Here is a 23,707-nt window from a genome sequence, read left to right on the forward strand (position 1 = left end):
CTTCCAAGTCATGAGGTAAGTGAGAAATGCAGCTGTCTGGAAGTGGAGAAAGGTGAAGTGCCTCTCTGATAAAATGCAGAATGCTGTTGACTAGCAGGAAGCCATGCTTCCAGCAGCACTGCAGCAGCTCGGATCCCTCTGGCGCTGTGCTTTGTACCTGCTTGTATCTGCATGGCACAGGCCAGCTGCAGGCCTGTCCTCCCTTCAGATCTGCTGTGTCTGAAGGCAGTGATGTCAGTGCTGGGTCGGTCAGGCTCCAGGCTTCTGGTGGCTCTTTAAACCGCGTTGTGTGCTCCTGCTGGAGGGAAGGCTGCTTGAAACCAGGCCGAATTCTTCGGGTCATGCATCTTCTGTTACTTCAGATTGGCAGTGGAAGCAGAGCCCACACCTGTGACTGTGCCTTTGTGCAGGACAAAGAGAGCAGATTTTACCTTCCAGCTATTCTGTCATGCCCAGTGTCACTAATTCCAGTTCAATTGGATGCACGCTGTAGTGCTGCGTTTGCTCATGGAAAAGCTACACTCTTGGAAGATCCAACACATGTGCTCCGTTGGGTTGAACGTTAAATGGAACCCGTTCTGTCTGTTGTTTCTCCTCTACCGGAGGAGACCCGACGAATCAGCTGCAATGAGTTGCCCTCAGGATTTAACCCAAGTCTTCGTTAATTAGCCTGGCTGGTGCCTGCCCGGCTCCTTAGCGCCCTGCCCTGCAGCGCTGCCCGGGCTGTGCCCGCCGCTCCGTGCTGCGCCCTCTGGTGGCTGCTGCGGCGAGCGGCCGAATAGGAAAGCAGCGGTATCTTGTGTTTTCTCTAACGTGATAGGCTGTATGCGAGTATAGATAGAGCCCAAGCTGTTACATTCTGTAGAGGGCTTAACAAAACGCTTTTCGATGTCAGCAATGAGTCCAGGGAGACCTCATTGTGGCCTTCCAGTAATTGAAAGGAACGTGTAAACAGGAGGGAGAACGGCTGTTTACGAGGGTGGATAGTGATAGGACAAGGGGGAATGGTCTTAAACTGAGACGGGGAGATTTAGGTTGGATATTAGGAGGAAGATTTTCACCCAGAGGGTGGTGACGCACTGAACAGGTTGCCCAAGGAGGCTGTGGATGCCCCATCCCTGCAGGCATTCAAGGCCAGGCTGGATGTGGCTCTGGGCAGCCTGGGCTGCTGGTTGGTGACCCTGCACATAGCAGGGGGTTGGAACTGGATGAACATTGTGGTCCTTTTCAACCCAGGCCATTCTATGAGTCTATGAATCTGTGATTCAGAAATCTTACCAATGAGAAGTTTGTGCAGAGTTGTAGAGGAAGTTATGGAGGAGTGTTTCAGTAGTGCTGGAAACAGCACGTGTGCTGCTCAAGGAGTTCCAGGAGGTGGAACAAGGCTGGAGAGCTCTGCGTGGCAAACCTTTCAAAGGACCGAATTCAGCAAATCCGCTTGGCCAGGTGGCAGAAAAAGACCTCCAAGATCATTCAAGTCCAACCATTAATCTATCACTATCATGTCAACTTATAGCATCACTGAGGTTGGAGAAGACCACTAAGATCACCAAGTCAGATCATCAACCCAGCACAGACCATGTCCCTCAGTGCCACGTCTCCATGGTTCTGGAACTCCAGGGATGGCATTCAACTGGCATTCAGCCATCTGGGGGATGGGTCCTGCCCAACAGCAGCCATCATAGTGGGTTTGGGAAGGGTACCAGAGAACAGCAGCGCCCACTGCGCACAGCCCTACATGCATACCGCGTTTCTCTTTCCTTTCTCTAGTTGGGGAAAAAAGAGTACAGAAAACCACTCTTCTGCTGGTGTAACGCACTGAGAAATGCAATTTGCAAGGCAATACAAATCTTCCCCTGGAGTTTAGTGCAGTGCCCCTGATAAATGGAAGTGTTTCGCCTTGCTCACCGAGCAGTACTCGCATTCTGTACCATTGCTCTGTGTGCAGCGCAGCTATTTATTTCTCTCACTTTCCAAGTTTCAGTGGGTCACCGGGCAATTCAGGTTGGGTTTCACTGGAACATCTTCATGTGCTTTGGTAATTCAACAAAAATAAGCATCAAATAAGAATGCCTCAGTGTTGCAAACTCACGTGAGCACTCGGTCGGGCATTGGGGTGAAACTGCTCTGTGTTACTGTCACCTCCGTCTTTGCTTCCTGTAATGATGAGTGATTCAGCACTGCTGAATGTTGAATCACTCTGTTGAAGTACCGTATGGGGCAGGGAGCGGGGAAGAGTTTGTGGGCAATGCATTCTAAATGACAGCTCGATACCAATGACAAACTGCAAGTGTTTGCAGTGGAAACGAAGGTGATATTTACAGAGTGGAGGGAATGGAACGAAACCAGCAGAGAGCCACACCAAACCCGGACCAACTCGCTCCTTTGCATTCCAAAGGACGAAAAACTCAGAAGTTGGTTCCGAGGCTGATGGTGAAGCACCGCATGGTGAGGCTGTCCCGGAGGAAGGCAGCACAATCACTAGTTAACTGCAGTCAGATCTGGTCACTTCTTTCTTCCCCTAAACAAAACGGTTCAGAATTCTTATTCTTATTGAGGGTGTGTAGGTGGACATCCAGAGATGACATCTGTGAAGCAGATAGTCTGAGGCTGCTGTCTGCCATCTCTTGAAAGCAGGAAGAGCGCTCCAGATGCTAAGCAGAGCTCTAATAAACTGCTAGGGAAGAGGAAAATTATTGAATTCCTTGAAATATTGCAAAAAGCAGGCTATAATATTAAGAATTGGGCTCGGTACTCTTTATGTTCTGCCCTGGGAGGTGGATTAACCCAACAGAAGGATTTGGGTTCAGTGTTTGTTTGCTATGTGCATAGTGATTTAAACCTCGTGATTTGATTTTGCCACAACAAAAAGCTTGAATAGGGCTCCACAAAGGATTTTGTTTCTCCTATGGAGAAAGGAGTTTGTGTCTACAGTTAGAAGTCTTAAAAACTCTTTAATATTCAAAATCTGGGGGGAAAGGTGCTTGAAGTATCACGAAGTGTTCATGGCAGAACTTGTCACGGGTGACACTATTCAGCTCAAGCTAGAACTTGAAAAACACGATGTTTTTGAAAATGGGTGTCAAAACATGCAGCTTTGTGCAGTTCTTTTGCAGTTTTACATTTCTCTTTAGCAGAACTAGAGAGCTTAGAGAATATCAGCCTGTCTGAAGTATGAGCTCATTTTGAAGCGCTCTGGTCCATCGGTACTGATGGCTTGAGGAGGCTGTCGGTAAGTCTCACCCAGTCCCAGCCTCGCCTTGCTGTGTGGGCACAGAATGGCTCTTTCCGTGCTTTGGAGTTCCGAATGTCGATCCATTCCCCATCAGATAACCAGCTGTCCCCGCTGGACGATCAGCATGCTGACGTTTGTGTTGAGTCAGTGAAGAAGGCAGGAAGCGTACGCCAGCCTTACTCATCAGTGCTGCAGTTGTACCTGTTAGTGAGACAAAACTAAGGGGGACCCAGCGTGTGGAGGAGAGCAGCGGTGCGTGCAGGCTCACCCTGTGGAAATGCATTCGGACAGCAAAGAGGGTTCGTGCTGCATCAGTGCTCTGCCCATCTCAGTGCGTCAGATTGAGCGTGGTTAAGTAACAGCTGCGGGGTGATGTTGGTAGAACCACAGCTTGGCTGGGTGGGTGGGGCCCTGGGGGTCCCCGTGTGCCCCCCTGCGCCAGCAGAGCCACCACCCAGCGCTGTGCTCAGCCCGATGTCCGGCGGCTTTGGGGATCCCCCAGGAGTGACCCCAGCCCCGCTCTCACCAAAAGGACATAAGGTGGAGAATGGGCATTTCCTTGTGTGAAATCTTGACTTTTAGAAACTGCAGTTCAGCCTCATCATCTGAGATGTGGGAGCATTCGGCCACCGAGTGCGAGCCCCGTGCGGTGCGGAGGTGTGCTTCTGGGATTGGGGCAGCGGGTCTGAGTCACACCGCGAGGCTCCTGCAGGGCGCTGCTGCGGCTCTGCTGCGGTTGGGTCCTCGTGGGGATGGAGCGAGGCGTGGAAGAGCTCCCTGGTGTGTGTTTGGTGTCGTTTTGGTAGTTGGCAGCAGAGGGCACCAGAGAATGCTCTCAGCTTTTGCCTCTCACCTGTGCTGGGACGAAGGTGGGCTTTCGGTCAGAAGTGTTCCATCCATTTCTATGCGTCCTTTCTGTTGGGATGCACTGGGTGCATTCTTCAATAGCTGTTGCATTGTACTCTGGTGTTGCTTGAGGCTATGGTGCAGTGTCGTAGTGCAGATGATTTCCGTCATATAATCGCTGGGCACGTTAGTTTGTGGTTGGAGAAATTGCAAGCGCATATTCACGTTTAAAACATTCCTCGTTTATTGACAGAGTGCCTGTATTCAGCCAGTCTGTTGGGTTTGTTTTTTTTTCCCAGCTGCCTGGTATCTGTTACAGGCCTCACGTTCACTTGAAACTGATCTTAAAAGAGAAAAAAGCAAATAGACGAAACCTTGTAAGGAAAACCCTTTTTGCTGTTAAGTATTTGAGGCAGAGCTTCCGCTCTTTCTTCCTCTTGCACTCATTACATGAAATCATCGAGTGGAATAGATCTGAGTGACCGATGGCTGACCAGTGTGACTGTGTCAAAAACGAGGAAGTTGCCAGAAGCGTTTTTCCTAAAGCTTCATTGCTGCCAGTGAACTGCAGCAACCAGGTCAGCGTGTGTGCTCAGTGCCAGCGATAACAAGTTCGAAACCACAGCAGCCGATGAGCAATGCCTCTCGATGCAATTAAACAGTGATATTCTGGTCATTTGCAAGGGGACTGGCGCCTGGTTCTGCCAGCAGAAGTGGCGTATTTCGGTCACACAACTCCTTGAGATACCCAGCTTTGCATCCTGGGGAGGTGCTGGGGCAGTGGATGCTAAAGGAGCAGTGCTTGAGGGGAGCAAAGAGGTTTTATTCTGCAGTATTTTTGTTGTTTGTTGTAAAGTGGAAAAAGCGACAGCTCTGGTGTGAACCATGTTAGAACACTCTTCATTTGCAGGTGGCAAATTAAGTTGCTTTGCAAACAAATATGGCTATTTTAGCACTATCTACAGCAGAAATGTGTGCTGGAGGGAAGTAAAATATAGATGCAGGAACTCATTAGGAACATTGGAGCTGTTCAATAAAAACAACGCTACTAATTCCAAATTTTTGAAGGCTTGTAAAAATGAACATAAATAATCGTTTTTAAGAACCTTTTAAAGTGGTTGTTTTCCACTCAGATCTGCAAGTGCCTCTGATGATGGTTGCACCTTGGAGCAGGTACAGATGCAGTCACTGCGGTGTGTGCTTCACAGAAAATACTGAGTGAGATGTGTGAAAGGAAATGGTAATGTCAGCTGTTTAATAAGGTAGATAACGGCAGGACAAGGGGGAATGGTTTGAAGTGGAAGGAGGGAAGATTTAGGTTGGATGTCAGGGGGAAGTTCTTTCCTATGAGAGTGGTGAGCTGCTGGAACAGCTGCCCAGAGAGGCTGTGGATGCCCCGTCCATCCCTGGAGGTGTTCAAGGCCAGGTTGGATGGGGCCCTGGGCAGCCTGGGCTGGTATTAAATGGGGAGGTTGGTGGCCCTGCCTGTGGTGGGGGGGTTGGAGCTTCGTGATCCTTGGGGTCCCTTCCAACCCGGGCCATTGTGTGAATGGTGATCCTTCCTGTAGACGTGTTGTCAGTAGGTGGTTGCTCCTTAGCAGGGAGCTTTGAGAGGTTACGTGTGTAAGCTGGTAACTTACCTCCCTAGATTCATTGAGCACCTTTGTGTGAGGTGTTTTCACTTCACTTTTATTAAGCTTACTGTGGGCTCTTGGTGCATGGTGAGAGTTCTGAGAGAACAGATAAAATGCTGTAACCTCACATTTTTGCTCTTTGTCCAATAGTTACCATTCACCAACATGCCTGAGCTCCCCTACAAGGATTTCTGTGCTATTTCCTAATAAATGGTGGAGGTGGAGGACTTATTTTCCACTATCCGTTCTGCACCTTAGGCTGTTTCCACACTGAGGTGAGCAGAAGGTGTTTCCCCACAGAGCTTTTTGATGGTAACACTGATAATCAGAAGTAGCATTAAATTTCAAGCGCAGGAATTGCTACTGATGGGGCTATTGGCTACCGATGCACACACACACATATTAAGGTTAAATTATTGCACATGCCTATTGCTGAACCACTTTTTGAAGGCAGAAGTCACTGTGGAGTGCCATCGAGCGCACAGGAAGCTGGCAGCACTGTGCCCTGCAGGGAGGTTCAGGGAGGTGATTGGTTTGAGAATGGGTGCGAATAAAGCTGCTCATTAGCTCAGAGGTACAGGGCATCACCTGGCTGCAGCAGGGAGGACAGGAGGACCATGCCTGTGAGTACAGGGGTGCTCTGCTGCTGGTTAATGGGCCAGTTTCTTGCTGTTTTCCACAATTGGTCGCTGTGCAGCCTGCAGGGTCGTGCTGACCCAATGTGAGTTAAAATACAGCAGATTCTCCGTGTCTTTGTCACTGGCAGTGAGTTAAAGAACCAACTTGTTTTCCCAGTGTGTTTCCATTATGGGAAACCCTGGTGAGGGTGTAAGATTTGCAGAAGACACGTTTCAGTCAGGATGACTTTGTAGAGGAAGTTTCCTTTATCCCTGTTAATCTTCGTAAGGATGAACAACAGGATACAAGTGCATCTTGGCCTGTGCCAGCTCGTGAGCTCCGCCTGCGAAAGAGTTTTTAAATAATATCTCAATGATCCCGAACCTAATGGCACACAAATCATTATTTCATGCTGGCCGGCACTACCTGAGACAGGAAAAGCCTCCACCAGGCTCTCTCCCTCCACGTGTTGGAGGCAATGAATCGTGGATTAGCCCTATTAATTGATTTTTGGTGGAAGTTTAACTAGGGAACGGTACCCACTCGCTGCTCTGTTCCTGCCCCCAGGCTGCTGGCTGTGGCTGGGTGCCAGTGTGCAGTCAGTCCCTTGCATGCTCCCTGTGCACGGCTCCCAAAGGATGGGGCTTGTTGCTTGGGATGGGTTATGAGCACGGACTGCCTTTAGCCCAAGCACCCATAATGCCACCGAGTGTGAGTGGTGGTTGCTTCTGCAGCTGCCCAGCTGACCCTTCTCTTGCTTTAAAGCTTTTTTTTTTTTGGTGTTTCTTTTTCTTTTTTTTTTTTTTTTTTAATTTATTTTTTCCCCCCTCAGCAGCCCTGCATTATTATGAACTCTATAGATAGCATTCCTGTACCAGGGCAGGGGGAAGTGATGCGCTCTCTCAGCCAGGAGCTTTATTTTGGACACGCTGCCAAGAAGCAGTCCGTCTGTCTTTCTTAGGGCTTCACTGCAAAATCATCATCGGGTATGTTAAGGACAGGGCAACAGACGGAGCTTTCAGTTCCCTTTTTTAGTAGACTTATTAGAACCACAAAGTGTGTGAGCGTGTGCCCGTGCATTGCCCTCATGGTGTAACCTAAGGAGAGGGGGTGGCGCAGTGCCTTGAAGCTGATATGTGAAAAGTGCTGCTCAGAAGCTTTGTGTCTTTGTGAATATGTGTATATGATTTTCTGTTTCAATCAAAGGTGAACGAATGAACTGATGTGGAAACAGATCAATGGATAGTAAATGCAATTACATTTATTTCTCTAAGCCACTGACAGTAATGAAGTGTTTCTGCCTCTTCTAGTACCATTTAACATCCATCTGAACTTAAATACATTACTAAAGAAATGAGCACAGGCTGGTGCATTGCTCACAGCATATGGATGGGTTTTAAGAACTTCCTTTTGTTTGACAAAGTTTTGATTTCAGTCAAAACTATATTTCCCCAAACTTCTGTTTTGGAATAGAAACCTGAGGCCGGGGTTGGTTTCCAAGAGCTGATTCTAGCTGGATAGTGGAAAATAATCCTATTGTTAATGCTTTTTCTATCTGCTGCATGTGTTTCTCTTGTGCATCCAGTTTCTTTGGTCTAGAGGGAGCCTGCTACTGTTGTTTGAATGTTCCTACTTGTGGACAGCTCTGAGGAAGTCTGTGGGTAATGATTTTCATTTAAACCAAGTAACCTCTTCTTTAGAGTTTATTTCAGAACATATAAAGTCGTCCTTTTTCTTCAGTTTGATAAAGCTGTGTAGAGGAGTATGAAAACCTGAACATTTCCTCTCCCCACCCAGAAGTTCACTAATTTTTCTTATCACCGTGTATCTCGGTTATCTTAAATTAGGCTTGAGAAATCAATCACGCAATTTATAGATTGATCTCAAACTTCTTTCCTTAGACCTGGCTCAAACTGTGTGGGATACTTATTCATGGTCTCTGTTCTCAGTCTAAAACTAGGTCGGTTTATTTGTCAGCATACAGATTTTGCTTGTATGTGGTGATCCAGCATTATATTTGGGATCAATTTGTCTCTAGACCAGTTAGTTTGGGATTACATAAGAGTCCTATGTTTGAGAGATGATGTTGAATTCTGTGACCAGAACTGGAAAATGAATCATTTTAGGAGATCACGCTTCTTAATTGTGTCGATTAGTTGTATGCCCAAGGAGATGTCTATTTACTGAGCAAAGAACTGTAGGCTGTGAAGCTGCTGTGTGGGGGAAATTACTTATCTTAGCCCTGCGCTTCAGTCTTCGCTGTGCCCTTCTTGCAGTTGGAAAGTGTGATGGTGAACCTAATCAGAACCTCATGCAGCAGTGAGTAATAGCATGCAGGGACAATGCTGAGCTCACTCACTCGGTGAATTGTGATTGATGCTCATGAAGCATTTCTTTTTGATAATTTGTTTCTGCAGTCTCTCCCTTATTTGAAAGCAGCTGCCTTCTCTTTTACAGATGTAGCTGCAGAGCTTTGACAGGCAACCACAAAGCCCTGTACATATAAGCTCTTCTCAAATCTATCTTAATATACGCCGTCCTATGACAAATAACCATCTAGTAACTAAGAACTTAATCTTCTGTGATGATTCATGGCAAATTTCTTAACTCTAAAATAAGGAATAGATTTCTTGGTTCAATTTCTTTTTTTTCTACAGCTCTTGCATGCAAAACGCTGCCATTAAGTGTATTTCTATGGAATGTGTTTCTGTTACTAGAAGCACATTGTGCATTTCAAGGTTTGCTTATTTGTCCTATAACTGCCTTCTTAATGCAGCTATGGAGAATGGGAATTTTGAGTGTCACTGGTGCGATTCCAACTGAAGACGTTTCTCTCCACAGTGAGGACTGTTGCTGCTGTTGACCATCCGTGTGTATTTGCCCCCTGAGCTGTTCTAGCCCATGCATGGCTTGCTGAAAGTGGCTTGTGCTGCCTAGGGCCACTGGGACCGCTTGTTGTGGCAGGAGCAGGCTTGGGAGCAGCCACAGGAGTGACCGCACCAGCAGACTATGGTGGGATGTGGTGAGAGCTGCCTGGGACAAGCTGTGGTTAGAAGGGTGCTCTGTGCAGAAGGACCTAGGTGTCCTGGTGGCCAGCAGGTTGGCATGAGCCAGCAGTGCACCCAGGTGGCCTAGAAGGCCTGTGGGTCACCTGGGGTGCATTAGGAGGAGCAGTGCCAGCCGGTCGAGGGAGGTGGTCCTCCCACTGGGGAGGCCACATCTGGAGTCCTCTGCCCAGTTCTGGGCCCTCCAGTGCAAGAGGGGCCTGGAGAGAGTCCTGCAAAGGGCTGCTGGAATGCTGAGAGCCTGGAGCATCTCATGTGGGGAAGGACTGGGGCAGCTGGGCCTGAAGTGTCCGGAGAAGAGAAGGCTCTGGGGGATCTTATCACTATGTGTGAGTATCTGAAGGGGGGGATCAGGAAGATGATGGAGCCTGACTGTTCTTGGTGATGCCCAGAGATAAGATGAGGCAAGGGCACGAAGTGAAACAAGGGAATTTCTGTCTGAACATGGGATATACCTTCTGTACATAGTGCTGGCTGTGCAGATGCTACAGGTCCAGGTGTGCTGACTTGTGCTGGAGACTGCACTGCGATCTTCCTGGGCATGTTCTGAGCCAGTTCTCTAACCAGCAGAGAGCTGTGGGCGGCAGACAGACCAGAAAGCAGCTCTGTGTTGAGAGTCGTGCGTGGAGTCAGTTCACCTCGCTGTCTGCCAGGCGCCAGAGAGGACACAAACTGTAGTTTGGAGCGCAGAAAGTGCCTACATCAATCTGCAAACCAGCGTTAATATAACCACACAGTGCTGTGGGATGCTATGCGGTGTTCAAAAACTGGGTTTTGAGCTTGCCTTGGTGCACAGGCACTGAGGCTGCAGGGGCCGTGTGGGGAGCGGCCATGTCGGTGCCACCAGCTCCAAGGACTGAGGAGGCCACTGGGCCTGGGAGGTGTGATGGAGAAGGGGCAGAGCAATGAAAAGTGCAAGGGGAAGGCCTGTGAGCATCAAGGCATAGAAAGGAGAAGCATAGACATTTACTAGTGTTGGGTTTTTTTTGTTTCTTTTTTTCTTTCCCTCCTTCTTCTCAGTGTCTGGGTTATTTAATTCTCAGTGTGGAAAAATACCAGCGCTCGGTTTCCATGGGTGTTGGGGAGGGTGGGACTAGTGCCTGTGAAATACTGCAATACCATGGAGATTGGAGCCCGAGAGCAGGCTGTGAGGAAACTAACCGTGCCATCTCCAGGTCGAGGCTGAACATGGGTAAAGCACATGGCTGGGGTGGGGTAACCTTGGCCACACGCAGCCAGCAAAGGTGCAGCCATCACAGCTGTATCCCTGTGGGCATCCTCTCGCATCCTTGTGGTGGGGCGGGGAAGGGGGGCCAGACTGCTTTGTACAGGTGTTGCTTCTTGTTGAAATAGATGATGCCAGGCTCCAGTTCGAAGGAACTGATGGTGTGGGTGTGGTAACAGCAGCAGTGGTTGGGGCACCGCTCCTGACATGGCCAGGAGAGACGCTGGGTGGCGTAAGGGGCAGCCATCACTGTGTGCTGCTGCCTGGGCCATACTTCACTGCCCTGGCATAGCAGTCAGTGTTGTACTCTGTTGTTTACTAGTAATTCTTTTTTAATTAAGTAATTTCCCCTGGCACCCGCAAATACTGGTTTCTGGGAACTTTTGGCAACTTATGGTTGGTGTCCGCTCTGTCTGTGGAAAGCAATTTAGTAGAACTGCAGTCTGAAAGGAAAACTAATTAAACTGCAGTCTCGGAATCTATCTTGTAGATGGCAAACGAATGCTGCCTTTAATTGGTAGCTGTGTTTGTGCTGGGAGAAAAAGCTGCCTTTCGTCTGGTGAGGGGTGAGTTCTGTTCAAGCACTGCGCAGTAATATGGCCACTGCCATTGCACAGTGCAACCCAAGAACTGTGAGGGATGGGTTCCGAATGTAACTATAATAGGAATGCCATTTATTTTGGTAATTCTTAGTTTCTATCTCTGCATACATCCTCTGTATCTGTGTGTGTAAAGACAAGATACAAAATGTGTTGTGTTGCACAATGTAGTGAACTCGTTCTTTGATTCTTTGCTGCATTGCGCTGTCATTTGTTCTGGTATTCAGTATAATGCATTTGACGTCTCTGATTTCTTTGTAATTCATCTCCATTGATTGTCTGGTATGTTTTGTGTGGTTTCACGTTCTGTCAATATGGTTTATGCCATGACCAGTAGAATAACACTGTGTTGTATTTTAGCCAGCAGAACAGAGAGTCCAGTCTGATGAGCAACTTCAGTGCTGTTCTCATGGACACTATCCTACACAGAAAACAATGCTGTGGAAGGGAAGGAGTAGCTTCTGCAACCTCTTACCTGTTTTCTTAACCAAAAAGTGTGTCTGATGTCAGCTGGGAGTGGGCTGAGGGGAAGAGCACTGGATCTGACTGAGGACTGGAGGATCTGTGAGCACACTGCTCATTGCTGTGTGAATTCCGCACGCACCAATGCATGCTGCTCACTGCTGGGAGTGCCGGAGGGTGATGTGGGTGACAAGGAGCAGGCACAGTTAGCTGTACAGGTGTGTCTGAGACAGTGCAGAGAGCCACGAGTGGAGGTGAAGCTGCTGGAAGGTTCCTTTACCTTGCCTGCATTTTGCGCTTGACTTGATTCTATAAAAACTGGTTATGTGACTGGTTATGACTCAAGTTGATACTGCTAAAACATCAATTTCTGGTTAGAGACTCATACTGAGTTCTGTGACCATGTGTGCTTTTCTGAAATAGCTGAAGGCTGGATCTTCAGCTACGGGATCTCTGGTGGCATCGCTTCAGAGGTGTTGTGTTTCATCTGCTGCCTTCTCTGTGTTTTTTTTTTGTTTGCATGGAGGATAACAAGGTGCAGTGGTTGCCTCTCTTGCTGTGTTCCCTGCTGTGTGATGTTTGTGGTTTCAGGGACACATTTTAAGACCTCAGTATTGGAAGGTGTCCCAGTAGACGTCAGCATCATTTGGAATCCTCATTTAAATTTCTAATGATCAGTTATACTAAGTGGGAGAATAGGCTGGTCCTTTATTTAGCTGCTCCATGTGACACTGTAATCCACGAGAACTACAGATTTGTAAATGTATGTGTTAATAAAAGGGAGCAGCAGGCCTCTTTTTGAAATGCAGTGGAACTCGCCAGCTTCTGTCACGTCAGAGCTCAGTGCTCCACTGTTTGCATCTGCAGGAAATAAGCTCAGCAAGGCCCACCGGGCAGCAGCTGCGTGCTGCAGCAGTTTGGGCTGTGCTATGGCCACTGCACAACTGCTTTCCAGCAGTGTGTTCTTCTTTCCCGTTTCTTTGTGCTCTTTAACCTACGATGCTCTTTCCCAAACATTGTGGTGGATTTGAATGGTGCTGGAAAAAATAGCATTAACCAATGAGACCTGTTTGTTCAGGTAAAGACTTCTTATGGGAAAGGAATGGGATTGCTGAAAAGAACCCTTCCTCAGCACCTACCTTCCTCTCTGCTGTGAGGCTGTTAGTTACTTTCCTAGTGACTTCTTGCAGAAAAGGGCTCACTGAATATTTGTAGATAAAAGATAGCCAGCTCCTGATTTCTCTGTGGAAACCCCATACCAACAGACTATCCTGAGTTTCTTTTTGTCATGTTAAATCCGTGAATTTTGGATTTTTCACCTGAGGCTGTTGATGGATTGGTCTTCACAGTGATCTCCACCAGTGAACTCAAGCGAGAAAACGATGTGTTTCTCATGTCAGCAGCCTTGCTGCAGGGCCAGGCTTTCCCTTCTGAGATGACAGTTTGCATTTGGGTTTACGTGAGATGACAGCTCACACCTGCAGTTCCTTCCCTGGCTGAGCATCACTGTCACATGTGGCATGACGTTTGTGGTTTCAGGGACATTTTAAGGCTTCATTGTTCTGAGAGGTCCCAGTCATGCTTACGCCAATCTTTGCTCTTCTCAGCAGAAGACCTGACCAAAACTGCAATCTTCTGCAGCTTGGTCCGCTTGTGCAAAGCTGGTTAAGCCTGTTCCACAGCGCAGACAGCGTGCAGCATCCATTGCTGCAGATGCTGCCTGGAATTCCTGGGAACTCCTTTTTCCAAAATTCAGGTGCCACTGAGGGGAGTTTCTTGTGGTTTTGTTTTTTCTAGTGGGTTTTTAAACTTAGTGAGTTATTTTGGTGGTGTGTAGCAACACAGGAGAAGTTCAAGTTGAGACTGATGTATACAGGATCTCCTCTAGAGCATTTGTTTACCTTTGGCTTATGGTCACAAAAAATGGACTCAAGGAAAATGGGAGAAAAACTGTATGTTTGCACTTCCATCTTTGTTATAACATCAAAAGGTGTGTACATGTATTTTTTTTCTTACAACATTTAGAAAACTGAACTTACGTGTTCTGGGAAAAAAGCAAAATCTTGTTACTCATTACTAGGACACTTTATTTTAAAGTAAGATCCACGGAAGGTGGAGGCACTGGAGGTGGAGTTTGCTATATGATTTTTAACTCCCTTTTTCACCCACGGGCACTTCTTTGCAGCTGTCTGTGATGTGAGTCACCATTATCTCTGGCAGCTCTTTGAGTGCAGCCCTACTAAACGCCTTGTAGTGCCAGCAGAGGTGTGAGCCTTCCTTTGGAAAAGAAAATAAACTATAAAAATCTGGGAGGAGAATGGGAGGCCTGTAAAATGGCTCTGGGACTCAGTACAGAGAGGTGAAATTTTTGCTTACATGCAGTGGATTGCAAGTTTGGCTTTTTGGTGAAGTGTAAGGTAAGGATTTCTCTTCTTCCTGAAAACAGACCTGCCTTTATTGTAGTGCAGGTATCACTTCTGGCTTTGCTTTAGTCACAGTGCAAGAGCCTTCTGCATGACTGCAAGAACAAAATCTGCCTCATTTCTCCTTTAAAAAACCTCTTAAAACATTTTATGTAGTATGTGCAGGAAGGTGAACCTCCCCGAAAGCTCATCCTAAGTAAAAGAACAGCTAAAATGTGTAGAAGCATCTTCTGTAGTTATTTTCTGTATGTTCTCGTTGTACTTCCCTCTACTTACAGTGTCAGGAATAGAAAAATTCATTGGGGAAAATGGTTATTGGGATAAAAGTGATAGAAACTCTAAAAGATACCATTTTATGTAAGATTCAGTTTTCACTGCTCTTCTTGTAACTTTGCCAGAAGTATTTCATTCCTCTCCTAACCTTGTTTAATAATGTGGATTTTGTTCTGTCGTCTGTCTGAATCTCAAAATCACCATGTCAAAAGGCAGAGATCTTTTAGGATTACCTCTTGCTGTCCTACGTATGTGCACAGTGTTGTCCCTAAGTGTGCTTACATGATTCTGCCAAGCATTTTTCCAGGAACTTCCTCTTGCCAGATGCAGTCAGCAGTTGGTGTTGGGGCTGAAGGCTGCTCTGCTCACCTGGCTCCCAGAGTTTTGTGCTGATGCACTGAGGAGAATAGCTTTGAAGACTGCATTTTACTGATCCAAACTTGTAAATTATTTTTGGAGGTTTATTGGCTATGAAAGTGTATTTGTAATAGAATGTGGGGACTGCAGCCTACAAAAAGTTGATCTGGGTGTCCTCTCGGAGCCAATGACTTCGTGCAGAAAGCTGAGCGGCTGTGGTCTGAGCTCGTCCTGGTGCCCTTGTGGATCCAGTTCTGCACCTGTAGCATGTGTATCTCGAGGTGTTTGTAGCAGATGATGTTCATGGTTGTTAACACTAAAGTTTTGTACGGCACAGCTTTTGAAATGTTGAGCCTGTCCTCAAGGAAGCTCTCTCAGGTAATACCCCCAGGTCCTAAGTTTGCTTTCCATTGAGTGACTGGAACGATGTTTTTGTGCCAGTGCTTGCCTTTTCTACTGTTCACAAAGTCCTGGTGAGAATAAATATTAGCCTCTTTTGGGACTGGGGAAACAGATGTGCATGCAAAAAGAAAAACAACGGAACCTGACAGGTGAGTTCCTGCAGGTCTAATTGTGCCGGTGTCCCTCCCATCATACCTGTGTGTTTTGTTTGCCTTGTCTTCTATCTGTCGTGCCTGGAAGGTGGCAGACTGGTTTGGTTCCCTTGTTCCCTGTAGGGTGGGGACAACTGTAGTGAATGCTGTGCAGTGCTCTCCAGTAGTGGTGTAACTGCCTAGGACATCAGCTGTTCCAAATGCGTTCTGCTTATGCTCCTCCCTTCAGATGTGCCCGAGGTTTAGTTCAGTTGTAGGCCTTCTGTCCTGCATTACTATATGGCCAAGCGTGACTCATGGAAGCCAGATGTGGCAGTAGCTGCCCTGCGAATAACAGAGGTGCTTTAGAGCTTCAGCCACAGCCAGCTGCAGGGGGGTGGGTGGTGTGTGCTTCCTTCTTCCTGCAAAGGGATGTGAAGGATCCTGCTGGCAAGTCTCAAAGTGTCTCAGGAAGGATTTTGATACATCTTCCCATCGCTGGGCACTGAGGAGGAAGAGAGAAGAAGTAGGTTTGGTGGGGCTCAGTGACTGGGAGAAGGAGTGGGATGAGCTTTGACCGACGGCCAGATAGATGGCCCATTATGACCATAGAAAGGTTTGAATTTGGTCCTCCTTCCGAGGAAGAAAAAGCCTTTTCTGCTTTTATGTTTGAAGATGTTAGTATTTTTCTAGACATGATTACATGGGATGATAATTATTTCCTCACGTGTATGTGCACCATAGGTGGGAGAAGGGTAGCACAAGTGGAAGGCTTACAGAAGCTAAGTCATCAGCTTGTTCAGGACTTGATTCCTTTGGAAGAAGGCAGCTGTTTTGGAAGGTGAAGTTCGCCTCCATGTGAGAAGCTTGGCATGCGCTTGCATAACAAGTGATACTAAATGTTATACTTGGGGAGGCGTTTTCGTGTTTTTCTGCAAAAATAGAGCAGCGCAGGGCTCTGTAGTTTCATTGTTCTTTCATGTATGCCTGTGCTCTCCACCCCCTTCTGGGCCTTAGAATGAAGAAATAATAAATTGGATCGCTGGCAAAGGGTTCTTTGAGACCTGCTTTCAAAGCTGTTTCAAGAACAAATAGTAAATGTGATTGCAGACTAAGTAAAGGAATAATAAACTGGTCATAGGCACCAGTATTACAGCACTCTGAAATAATGCTGCTGGTAGGGGGTGTTGGTCAGCGCTTTCAGTTGTCCTCTTTTTGGTTGTGCCTTTTCATGCTGAAATTGTAATGAGAGACGATAATTATAAATCTACACTTGTCTGAGATGTAAGAGAATGCCAGACAATGAGAGCTGGTGAAAAGATGACAAATGTGTGTGCGATTCTAGAAGGTCAGGAAAAGCATTTAAGACCTTTAAGATGTCTCTTGTTCTGCCAAACCCACTTTGCTCTGCCTTGTGATAGTGATTAACATAACACTGTGTACAAAAAATTATCTTAGGATTCTGGTTTACTCTCCAGAGAACTGTTACTGGCTGCAAAGTGCTGCTAATCTAGGGAGGTATTCACATTTTCCTTAGGTTTAGGCAAATCACATTAGGATGGATTGTTTTTAACCGTTTGTTTTTAACCATTTAACCATTTATCTGTAAAGGGGAATCTTACAGGTAAGTGACCAAGGAATCAACTGCCATTTTTCCCTAGTCGCTAGAGTCTAGTAACATTGTGACTGGGCTCATTTCTTTTCTTTGTACAAAATGCTGCTTAGATCCTTGATCGCCTGATAGTACACACTGGATATACCCAGTCTTCTGATATTAGTGGGTGATGGCATGGTAGAAGAAATTCAAGGTAATGAGACCGTACTCTTCTGCCTGCAAGGATATCTGTGCCAGTCACCCTCCCTCCACCTGGCAGTTCCTCTGCCTTTTCCTGCTGTTGCATTTTATTATGCATGAATCTGAGGTTGGGACTTCATATAATTTCTTCAGCACTATTTGGGAAGGAGTCCTCTAGCAGATAAAATAAACTTGCACGTACTTCCTCCCCTCGCCCTTAATCTCCTTTATAAAAACAGCTTCTCTTTCATTAAGACACATCTTTATAAACAGTGTATTGGAGCATCACTCTTTGTTCCACTAAATGCAGGTTCATTATGCCCAACAGTTACAATGAGCCGTCTCATTAATGGGCAGCCTCCTGGTCCTGGTGACTTTGCATTGTGTGGCTGATCATCTGTGTTGGTGTTCCTGGTGCTGTAACCCTCCCATGGGAGAGGCTGTCTGTAGGAGCTGCCATCTGCACTGTCCCCAGGCTTCTGTTCCATTTCCTATACCCGCTTCCAGTCCTTACAGTAACACTACCAGAGCACCATTGTAAATTTTCACTTAGATGCTAACTACGTTAACAGCTTTCAACAGCTTTCCCCAAGTCCGTGATTTTGTTCAATCTGACATGTAGCTGACTTCATTAAGATTGCCTTTTACCACTGATACTGCTTTAAATAAAAGTCCATGCGGACTAAGTTTCATACTATTACATTGCTGCACTTATTCACTGAGCCTCCTACCCCCTCTCCAGCACAAACCCCGTGCTAGATCTGAAAAGGACTTCTACAGGAAGTTTTTGAAGCAAATTACAGAACTATTACTGACTCAAACATACCTGTCAGATGTGTGATGTCACCAGCACAACCTGGAGGGCTTATTTCTACTCATCCCATGTCATGCTCTTCAGTTTATGTAGCATTCGGTTTTAAAACCTGATGCAAATCAGCAGTGATTCAAGCCAGAGACTGATGCTGACACAGAACTGTGGAATGACATACTTTATTGGCAACTTATTTTTAGAGCACAGTGGAAGCACTCATACTTCACTTTTTAATAACTGTGGTTACCAGGAGGGTTTTTTGTAATGCTTTCTTCAAGAATGAGCTTTCTCCTAAATGAAAATCAAGGAAATTATATATATATATATATATATGTATTTTTTAATCCCCTGCCTCCCCTCCCTTTCATAGAATCCTTAGAGTTGGAAAGGACCTTTGAAGGTCCCTTTGTATCCATCCATTTCAGGGTGACAGTATCTGGCCCATACAACTTCACACTGTTTCCAGTATGCTTGCTGTGCACAGAGCATCCTGTACCCCACGCGGTTGTTTTGTGTCAGCAGTCTCTGCAGGTGCCTCATTTTTGTACCTTCTGTGATCCACATCATCAGGGCTGCCTCTCCTTAACGCCTCTGCAAATACTGCTGTTACACAGAAGTCTGCTATTTCCTCATCTCCACGTGTATTTCATTCCAATTCGCTGATGCTTTTCACAGTACCTGTGAGCAGATCAGGTGCTATATTTGTCCCCGTACAGATTTTCCTTAAACAGTTTTACAGATCTTCATGCTGTTGTCTAATAAATCTTGTGTGTCAGTAACTGCTATGCTTTGCAAAGGTGACACTCATCTAGAATATCACATAGAAATTTGCCTTTAGGTGGGACTGTACACAGTGCATTTTGCCACTGTGAAGTTCCTTCAGTTTTTGCTCCTGTAGCAACTTTGACATTTTGTCTGTTCTCAGGGATACTGTTCATATTCTGTCTCATTACTGCGGTTATATAAATGACTGTGGATCTACTTCCATCCTTGTTTTCCCATCCTTTGATTTCTTCACCTCTTTACTCAGTATTACATCAGCTCTCCAAGAAGTGAGGGGAACACAGAGGTGGTGGAATGGTTTCCTCCTTTCCCGTTTTGGCCGAATAGAGTGCATGCTTACTGGTAATGACTTAGTTTCATAACAAATGCAGAATTATCAGAAACCTGAACAAAACAAGTTGTTGAGAAGTAAGTACTTTTCTTGGACACGAGGATGCAAAAGCAGTTTGTTGGCCAAACGTTTAAAATACTGTTCATTTTCCAATGGAATTTAATTTTAAGAAATGGGGTTGGGTGATTTGAGATGAAGAGGCAGATTATGATATAAATCACTTTCGGTGGGTTTTATTTGGATGTTACGCAGGTTTCTGGCAGGTCTTCTCAAGTTTTCTGTAACCCTTTTGATAAGATGAATGTTGAGTCGGACAGGGCTGCGTTCATGTCCTTGCTCTGCTAACAGAGCTCTGGTTCTGCCGTCGTTTCAGAGAGATGGGGCCAAACTGCAATCTGAGCCAGATCTAAGTAACAGGTTTTAACTGTTTGATTTATTTATAGACTTCCAAATGCAAGAAGTTCGATATTAGATATATTCGAGTCAACAAGAGTTGATGTAACTGCAACATGAAGAATTGCCTAACTGTATTTATGACTGTTGCAAACTCTGTCATGTTACCTGAGGAGTTTGCAGAAGAATGATCGCAATGTTGAGGGGTTGGCTTGCTGAAGCATGCCGTGCAGAGGAGCTAAATGTAATTGCAAGTGTTTGGGAGCTGGGGAGTGGCACCAAAATTGGGAGAAGAAGTAAAAAAAGAGGGCTATGTCTGCTGGATTAAGGGACAAGTCGCAGTACGATGACGCAGACTATCATCAATATTTCTTCTCCAGTGCATTAATTAAAAGAAAATACGGGCAGTTCATTGAGCACCCATATACTTTTAAATATTCAATTTTCGCATTTTCTGCATGGAAGACAGTCTAAACTAATGAGCTGTGTATGCGGTGTGATGTGCAAGTTTACACTTGGGGCAAGAACTTTGTTAATTTCAGCTTCTGCTGCAGTACACCAAGTGCAGAGATCTTCAGATGTTGGCTGGGGGAAACAGGAATAGCCCATTTGTGTGGTTTTGGACTCTGGGGTGAGCAAGTGCTAATATGTGTGTTTGGGTATAACCATATGACCATACACATACACAGGTGTATTCAGTGTTTTGTTGAGAGTTCACTTGCCAAAAAGCATTACCACGTCCCTCTGGGGAAGTACAGGTGTTTGGGAAATAACAACTGCTGTGTTTTTGTTGTGTGTTCAGCTGCTTCAGCTGGCTTAATTCAGGACACAGGGAGCTGCCTGAGAACACTGTGAGTTTTTTTCTGTCCATGCTACCTGCTGGTGCATAAAGTGCACCTGGTAGAACGTCACAGGGAAAACTGCTCAGCTCGGAGCAGGAGACAAAGATAGTGCACTGCTTTGTGCAGTGGCATGTAAACAACTGCCATACAGTGTCCTCAGCCATGACTCATACATGCCCTTGTCTTCTGGAAGTGCACGGTCGGGGTACATTCAGCATATCTGCCATCCAGACCCGATGGATAATCTCACATCATAAAGCAAAGTGAGTTTAGTTGGGAAAAAGCTGGATACACCGTGTTGGGTTTGGGGTTGATTCTGTTTTGGTTGAATCAGTTTGATCTATGTCTTGTTTTTCAGTTTACAGTAAACAAGCTCTCAATTGTAAGCATTATTCTTTTACAGTGATCTATTGCATCTACCAAGCTCCCCAGCAGTACCAGCAATATTTACCAAGCACCAGAACTTGTCTGACAAATTGCATGCAACACAGGGAGCAGGGCAGAGGGGACTAGAGCTGCCCAGCCATAATGGTGCTCACAGCTCTATCTGCTGGAGTGCTCTTTGTACCAGCACTCTGCTGCCAACCTCGCTCAGCGCGTCCTCTGTTGCAAAAATGGTTTTACAGGTCCAGCTGGGAACCACATAGCGTTCTGTTGTCAGTTGGTCTCTGTATCAGTGGTCATCAGTGGGCTGTGGTTTTAAACAATCACCAAAAATGCCACTGATCTACTTAGACAAATAATTTAACGATACAGATTTAAATAAAACTATTGCCTCTTCTTGCTTTAGGTACTGCACGCTGAGAGCCACTGATTCGTAGGGTCAGATCTTTCCACGTAGCCCAAAACAGTTTCTAGTAGTCATTGAAATGATATAATAATAAACCATATTGGGAACATGAGGACTATTGGTGTGTGCGCCACAGTGGATTTTTGCCAAGTGCACTGCTTCATCTTCAGCGCTGTCCCACTGCAAAATGAGATTCCTGCTCAGAGAGCAGACTGGCAATGGATATATGTGGAACTGTCCTCAGCGTGGCTTTTGAAATTGCTTTGTAAGGAGCCTAGATGCCATTCCTTAGGGGTCCATGCACCTGAGACTGGTCCGGTGACAAAGGCAGTACAGATGAAGCACTTGGAGTTTTACATAGTTGGCTGTCCTCCTTTTGGGCAGATCAAGTCACTTCAGAAATATGCTTGGGCACCTCAGCCCGATTCCATTCCTGTGGGCAGCGGCCAGCATGGAACAGCAATTCTGTGCTGGGAAGGGGTCTGCAGGTGGGAGAGGGGTTGGCTGCAGCTGCCATGGATTCGGGAAATGGGAAATGTATCTTCGCAAAGACCAGTTTTAGTGCCTTACTCCCTGCACTGTTTTTTTCTTCTGCTCGGTGACTGTGTTTCAATGTAATGGCAGTCATTTCACAGTAATGAGAAAATGTGCCTCTGCATGTGGAAGTGGTAGTTGCACCGAAGGTGTTCTGGTTTTACAGCCTGCATTAAAACATAGAGTTGGGAAACCTTAGGGTTGGACAAGTTGCTACCGACTGTGTTTTTACATAGTAATTTTAGGTGCAATTCCAGTGACTTCACCACAGCAAAAATGTGTAATTTTTCTGCGGAGTTGGGAAATAGAATTGTTTGTGCAGAGACACCCAGACCTCTGCCTATGCACCTTCTATGGGCATTGATTACTTGTACAGGATTACTCTGCGTATCATCAGAAAAATAGTTTCCTGCCTTCAGAGGGACATTTGCACTTTAACCACTGGAAAATCTTCGACAGTAGGTGAAGTTTTCCCCCTGCAGGACAGAGATTCCCGTTGCAACGACTATAGAGAGTGCTGGCCCTTCGTTCCACTAGAGCTGGATTCCTTGTGAGCACTGCCTCTTAAGTCCATTCAGTAATCTCTTCTTTTGTTCCTAGGAGCAGTAATGAAGAATTTCATTATTTAAGTTGGTTTTGTTTTGGGCTTTATGATAATAATGAGGACAATATAGGAAGAAGAGTTCTGTTCTTTTTCCCACGCACAGTCTATATCTTGTTTTTATTTTGGTAGAATTTTGTTTTATTCACAATCTGTAGGTGAGATTTTTTTTCCAAAGAACAGATGTCATGGTTTTCCCCAGGCATTCCTTCAGAGGGAGTTCACAGTGCTCTTCAGATGGTTTTCTTACTCTTCAGCACTGTAGGGCAAGAGTAACCTGGAGCTTATGGGGTGAATGGGTTCACTCCTCTAGTTTTGTTACTGGAGATCAAGATGAGAATGCGTTTATAAACTGTTAATGGCCATGATGCTCTTCTTGCATCACTCCTGGTCTACAGTTCAGTGACAGCACAGTCTGAAGCATATATACTGCTGGGTTTCCAACAGTAGAAGTTGGGTGTTTGCCCTGATCTCTCAAAGCTGAAAAGCACGCCATTTGCTATGATGAGTGCCTTGCTCCATACAGTATGCAATTTTGCCAGTAAATATAGGCAGCACAGTAGGTTAAGCAATTCAGAGTGGCATTAGCATTTCTTGGTAATCGCCGTGATTCTTTGTTTTCTCTCAGACCTTGGTGCTTAATGATTAATTTAATTGCAGTGTAAGTAGATGCACTTATGTGCATGAACAGACGAAATAATCAATCCAATGTGACACCTCGTCTATTCTTACATTGTTTTCACCCTACCGTATCATTTTATTTTGCAAGTAAATTAAGCTCCTAGTATAATGAAACTCAGTTGCTGATTATTCCTTAATAATACTGTCCCGAAATTAATTTTACAAACTCTGAGAACGGTAGGCAGAGAGAGCTCCCAGTGTCCGTACCAATGGAAGGGGTTCCTGTTCACATCCCTCCTTACTGGTGGCTGCTGTCTCCCTGCTGATGGACCTTGTGGAGCATGGGCTGGAGGGGCAGAAGGCTGCAGTGCAGTGATGGTGATGGGCCCTGGAGGGTGGATAATGGCAAGCTCCTTCCATGGCACATCTGTGAAAGGTGTCTGCGGAGTGTGTTGAAACACTTCTTTGAGATGTTTCAGTAGAAACAGTTCCATAAAGATGCTCAGTTATTCAGTTAAGTGACAAATTCGTGTTGAAATGCTTATACTGATAATACATTTGGCTGTAAAAGTATTTTCCCACTGAGTGCCATCTTCTTTTGCAGTGACCCCTACGTGAAGCTTTCCTTGTATGTAGCAGATGAGAACAGAGAACTTGCCTTGGTGCAGACAAAAACTATTAAAAAGGTATGTGTACACTTCATTTATTTGCTTTGGAAATGTTAAGAATATCAGGACAAGCTTCTGTAATGTAATACAGCTCTTAAGTTGTTATGTACGTCTATCTAAACTTAATGCACTCTTTTTTCACACCAAAATGAGAAAATTAGTGCATGCATATGTTCATTATGTGTAATCTGACTGTTTGAAGAACAGACAAAAACCAGCACCAAATATGCTGCATATTCTCCAAAGCTTGGCTTACTGACTCGCACGT

At 45.7% G+C, this 23,707-nt stretch overlaps 1 protein-coding gene across 10 annotated transcripts in view; it reads left to right on the top strand.

Annotated features, from left to right (window-relative positions):
* The window catches only part of LOC124416941 (NEDD4 like E3 ubiquitin protein ligase), a 130,105-nt gene that overhangs the window by 35,284 nt on the left and 71,114 nt on the right, over window positions 1–23,707 (top strand). For all 10 annotated transcript variants that reach the window (XM_004948998.5, XM_424462.8, XM_046905707.1 and 7 more), the window contains exon 3: window positions 23,376–23,457. In XM_004948998.5, coding sequence (XP_004949055.1) covers window positions 23,376–23,457 — 82 coding nt within the window. The remainder of the gene's footprint in view (window positions 1–23,375; window positions 23,458–23,707) is intronic.

The sequence above is a fragment of the Gallus gallus genome, chromosome Z (genome assembly GCF_016699485.2).
Source record: "Gallus gallus isolate bGalGal1 chromosome Z, bGalGal1.mat.broiler.GRCg7b, whole genome shotgun sequence".
Taxonomy (NCBI): domain Eukaryota; kingdom Metazoa; phylum Chordata; class Aves; order Galliformes; family Phasianidae; genus Gallus; species Gallus gallus.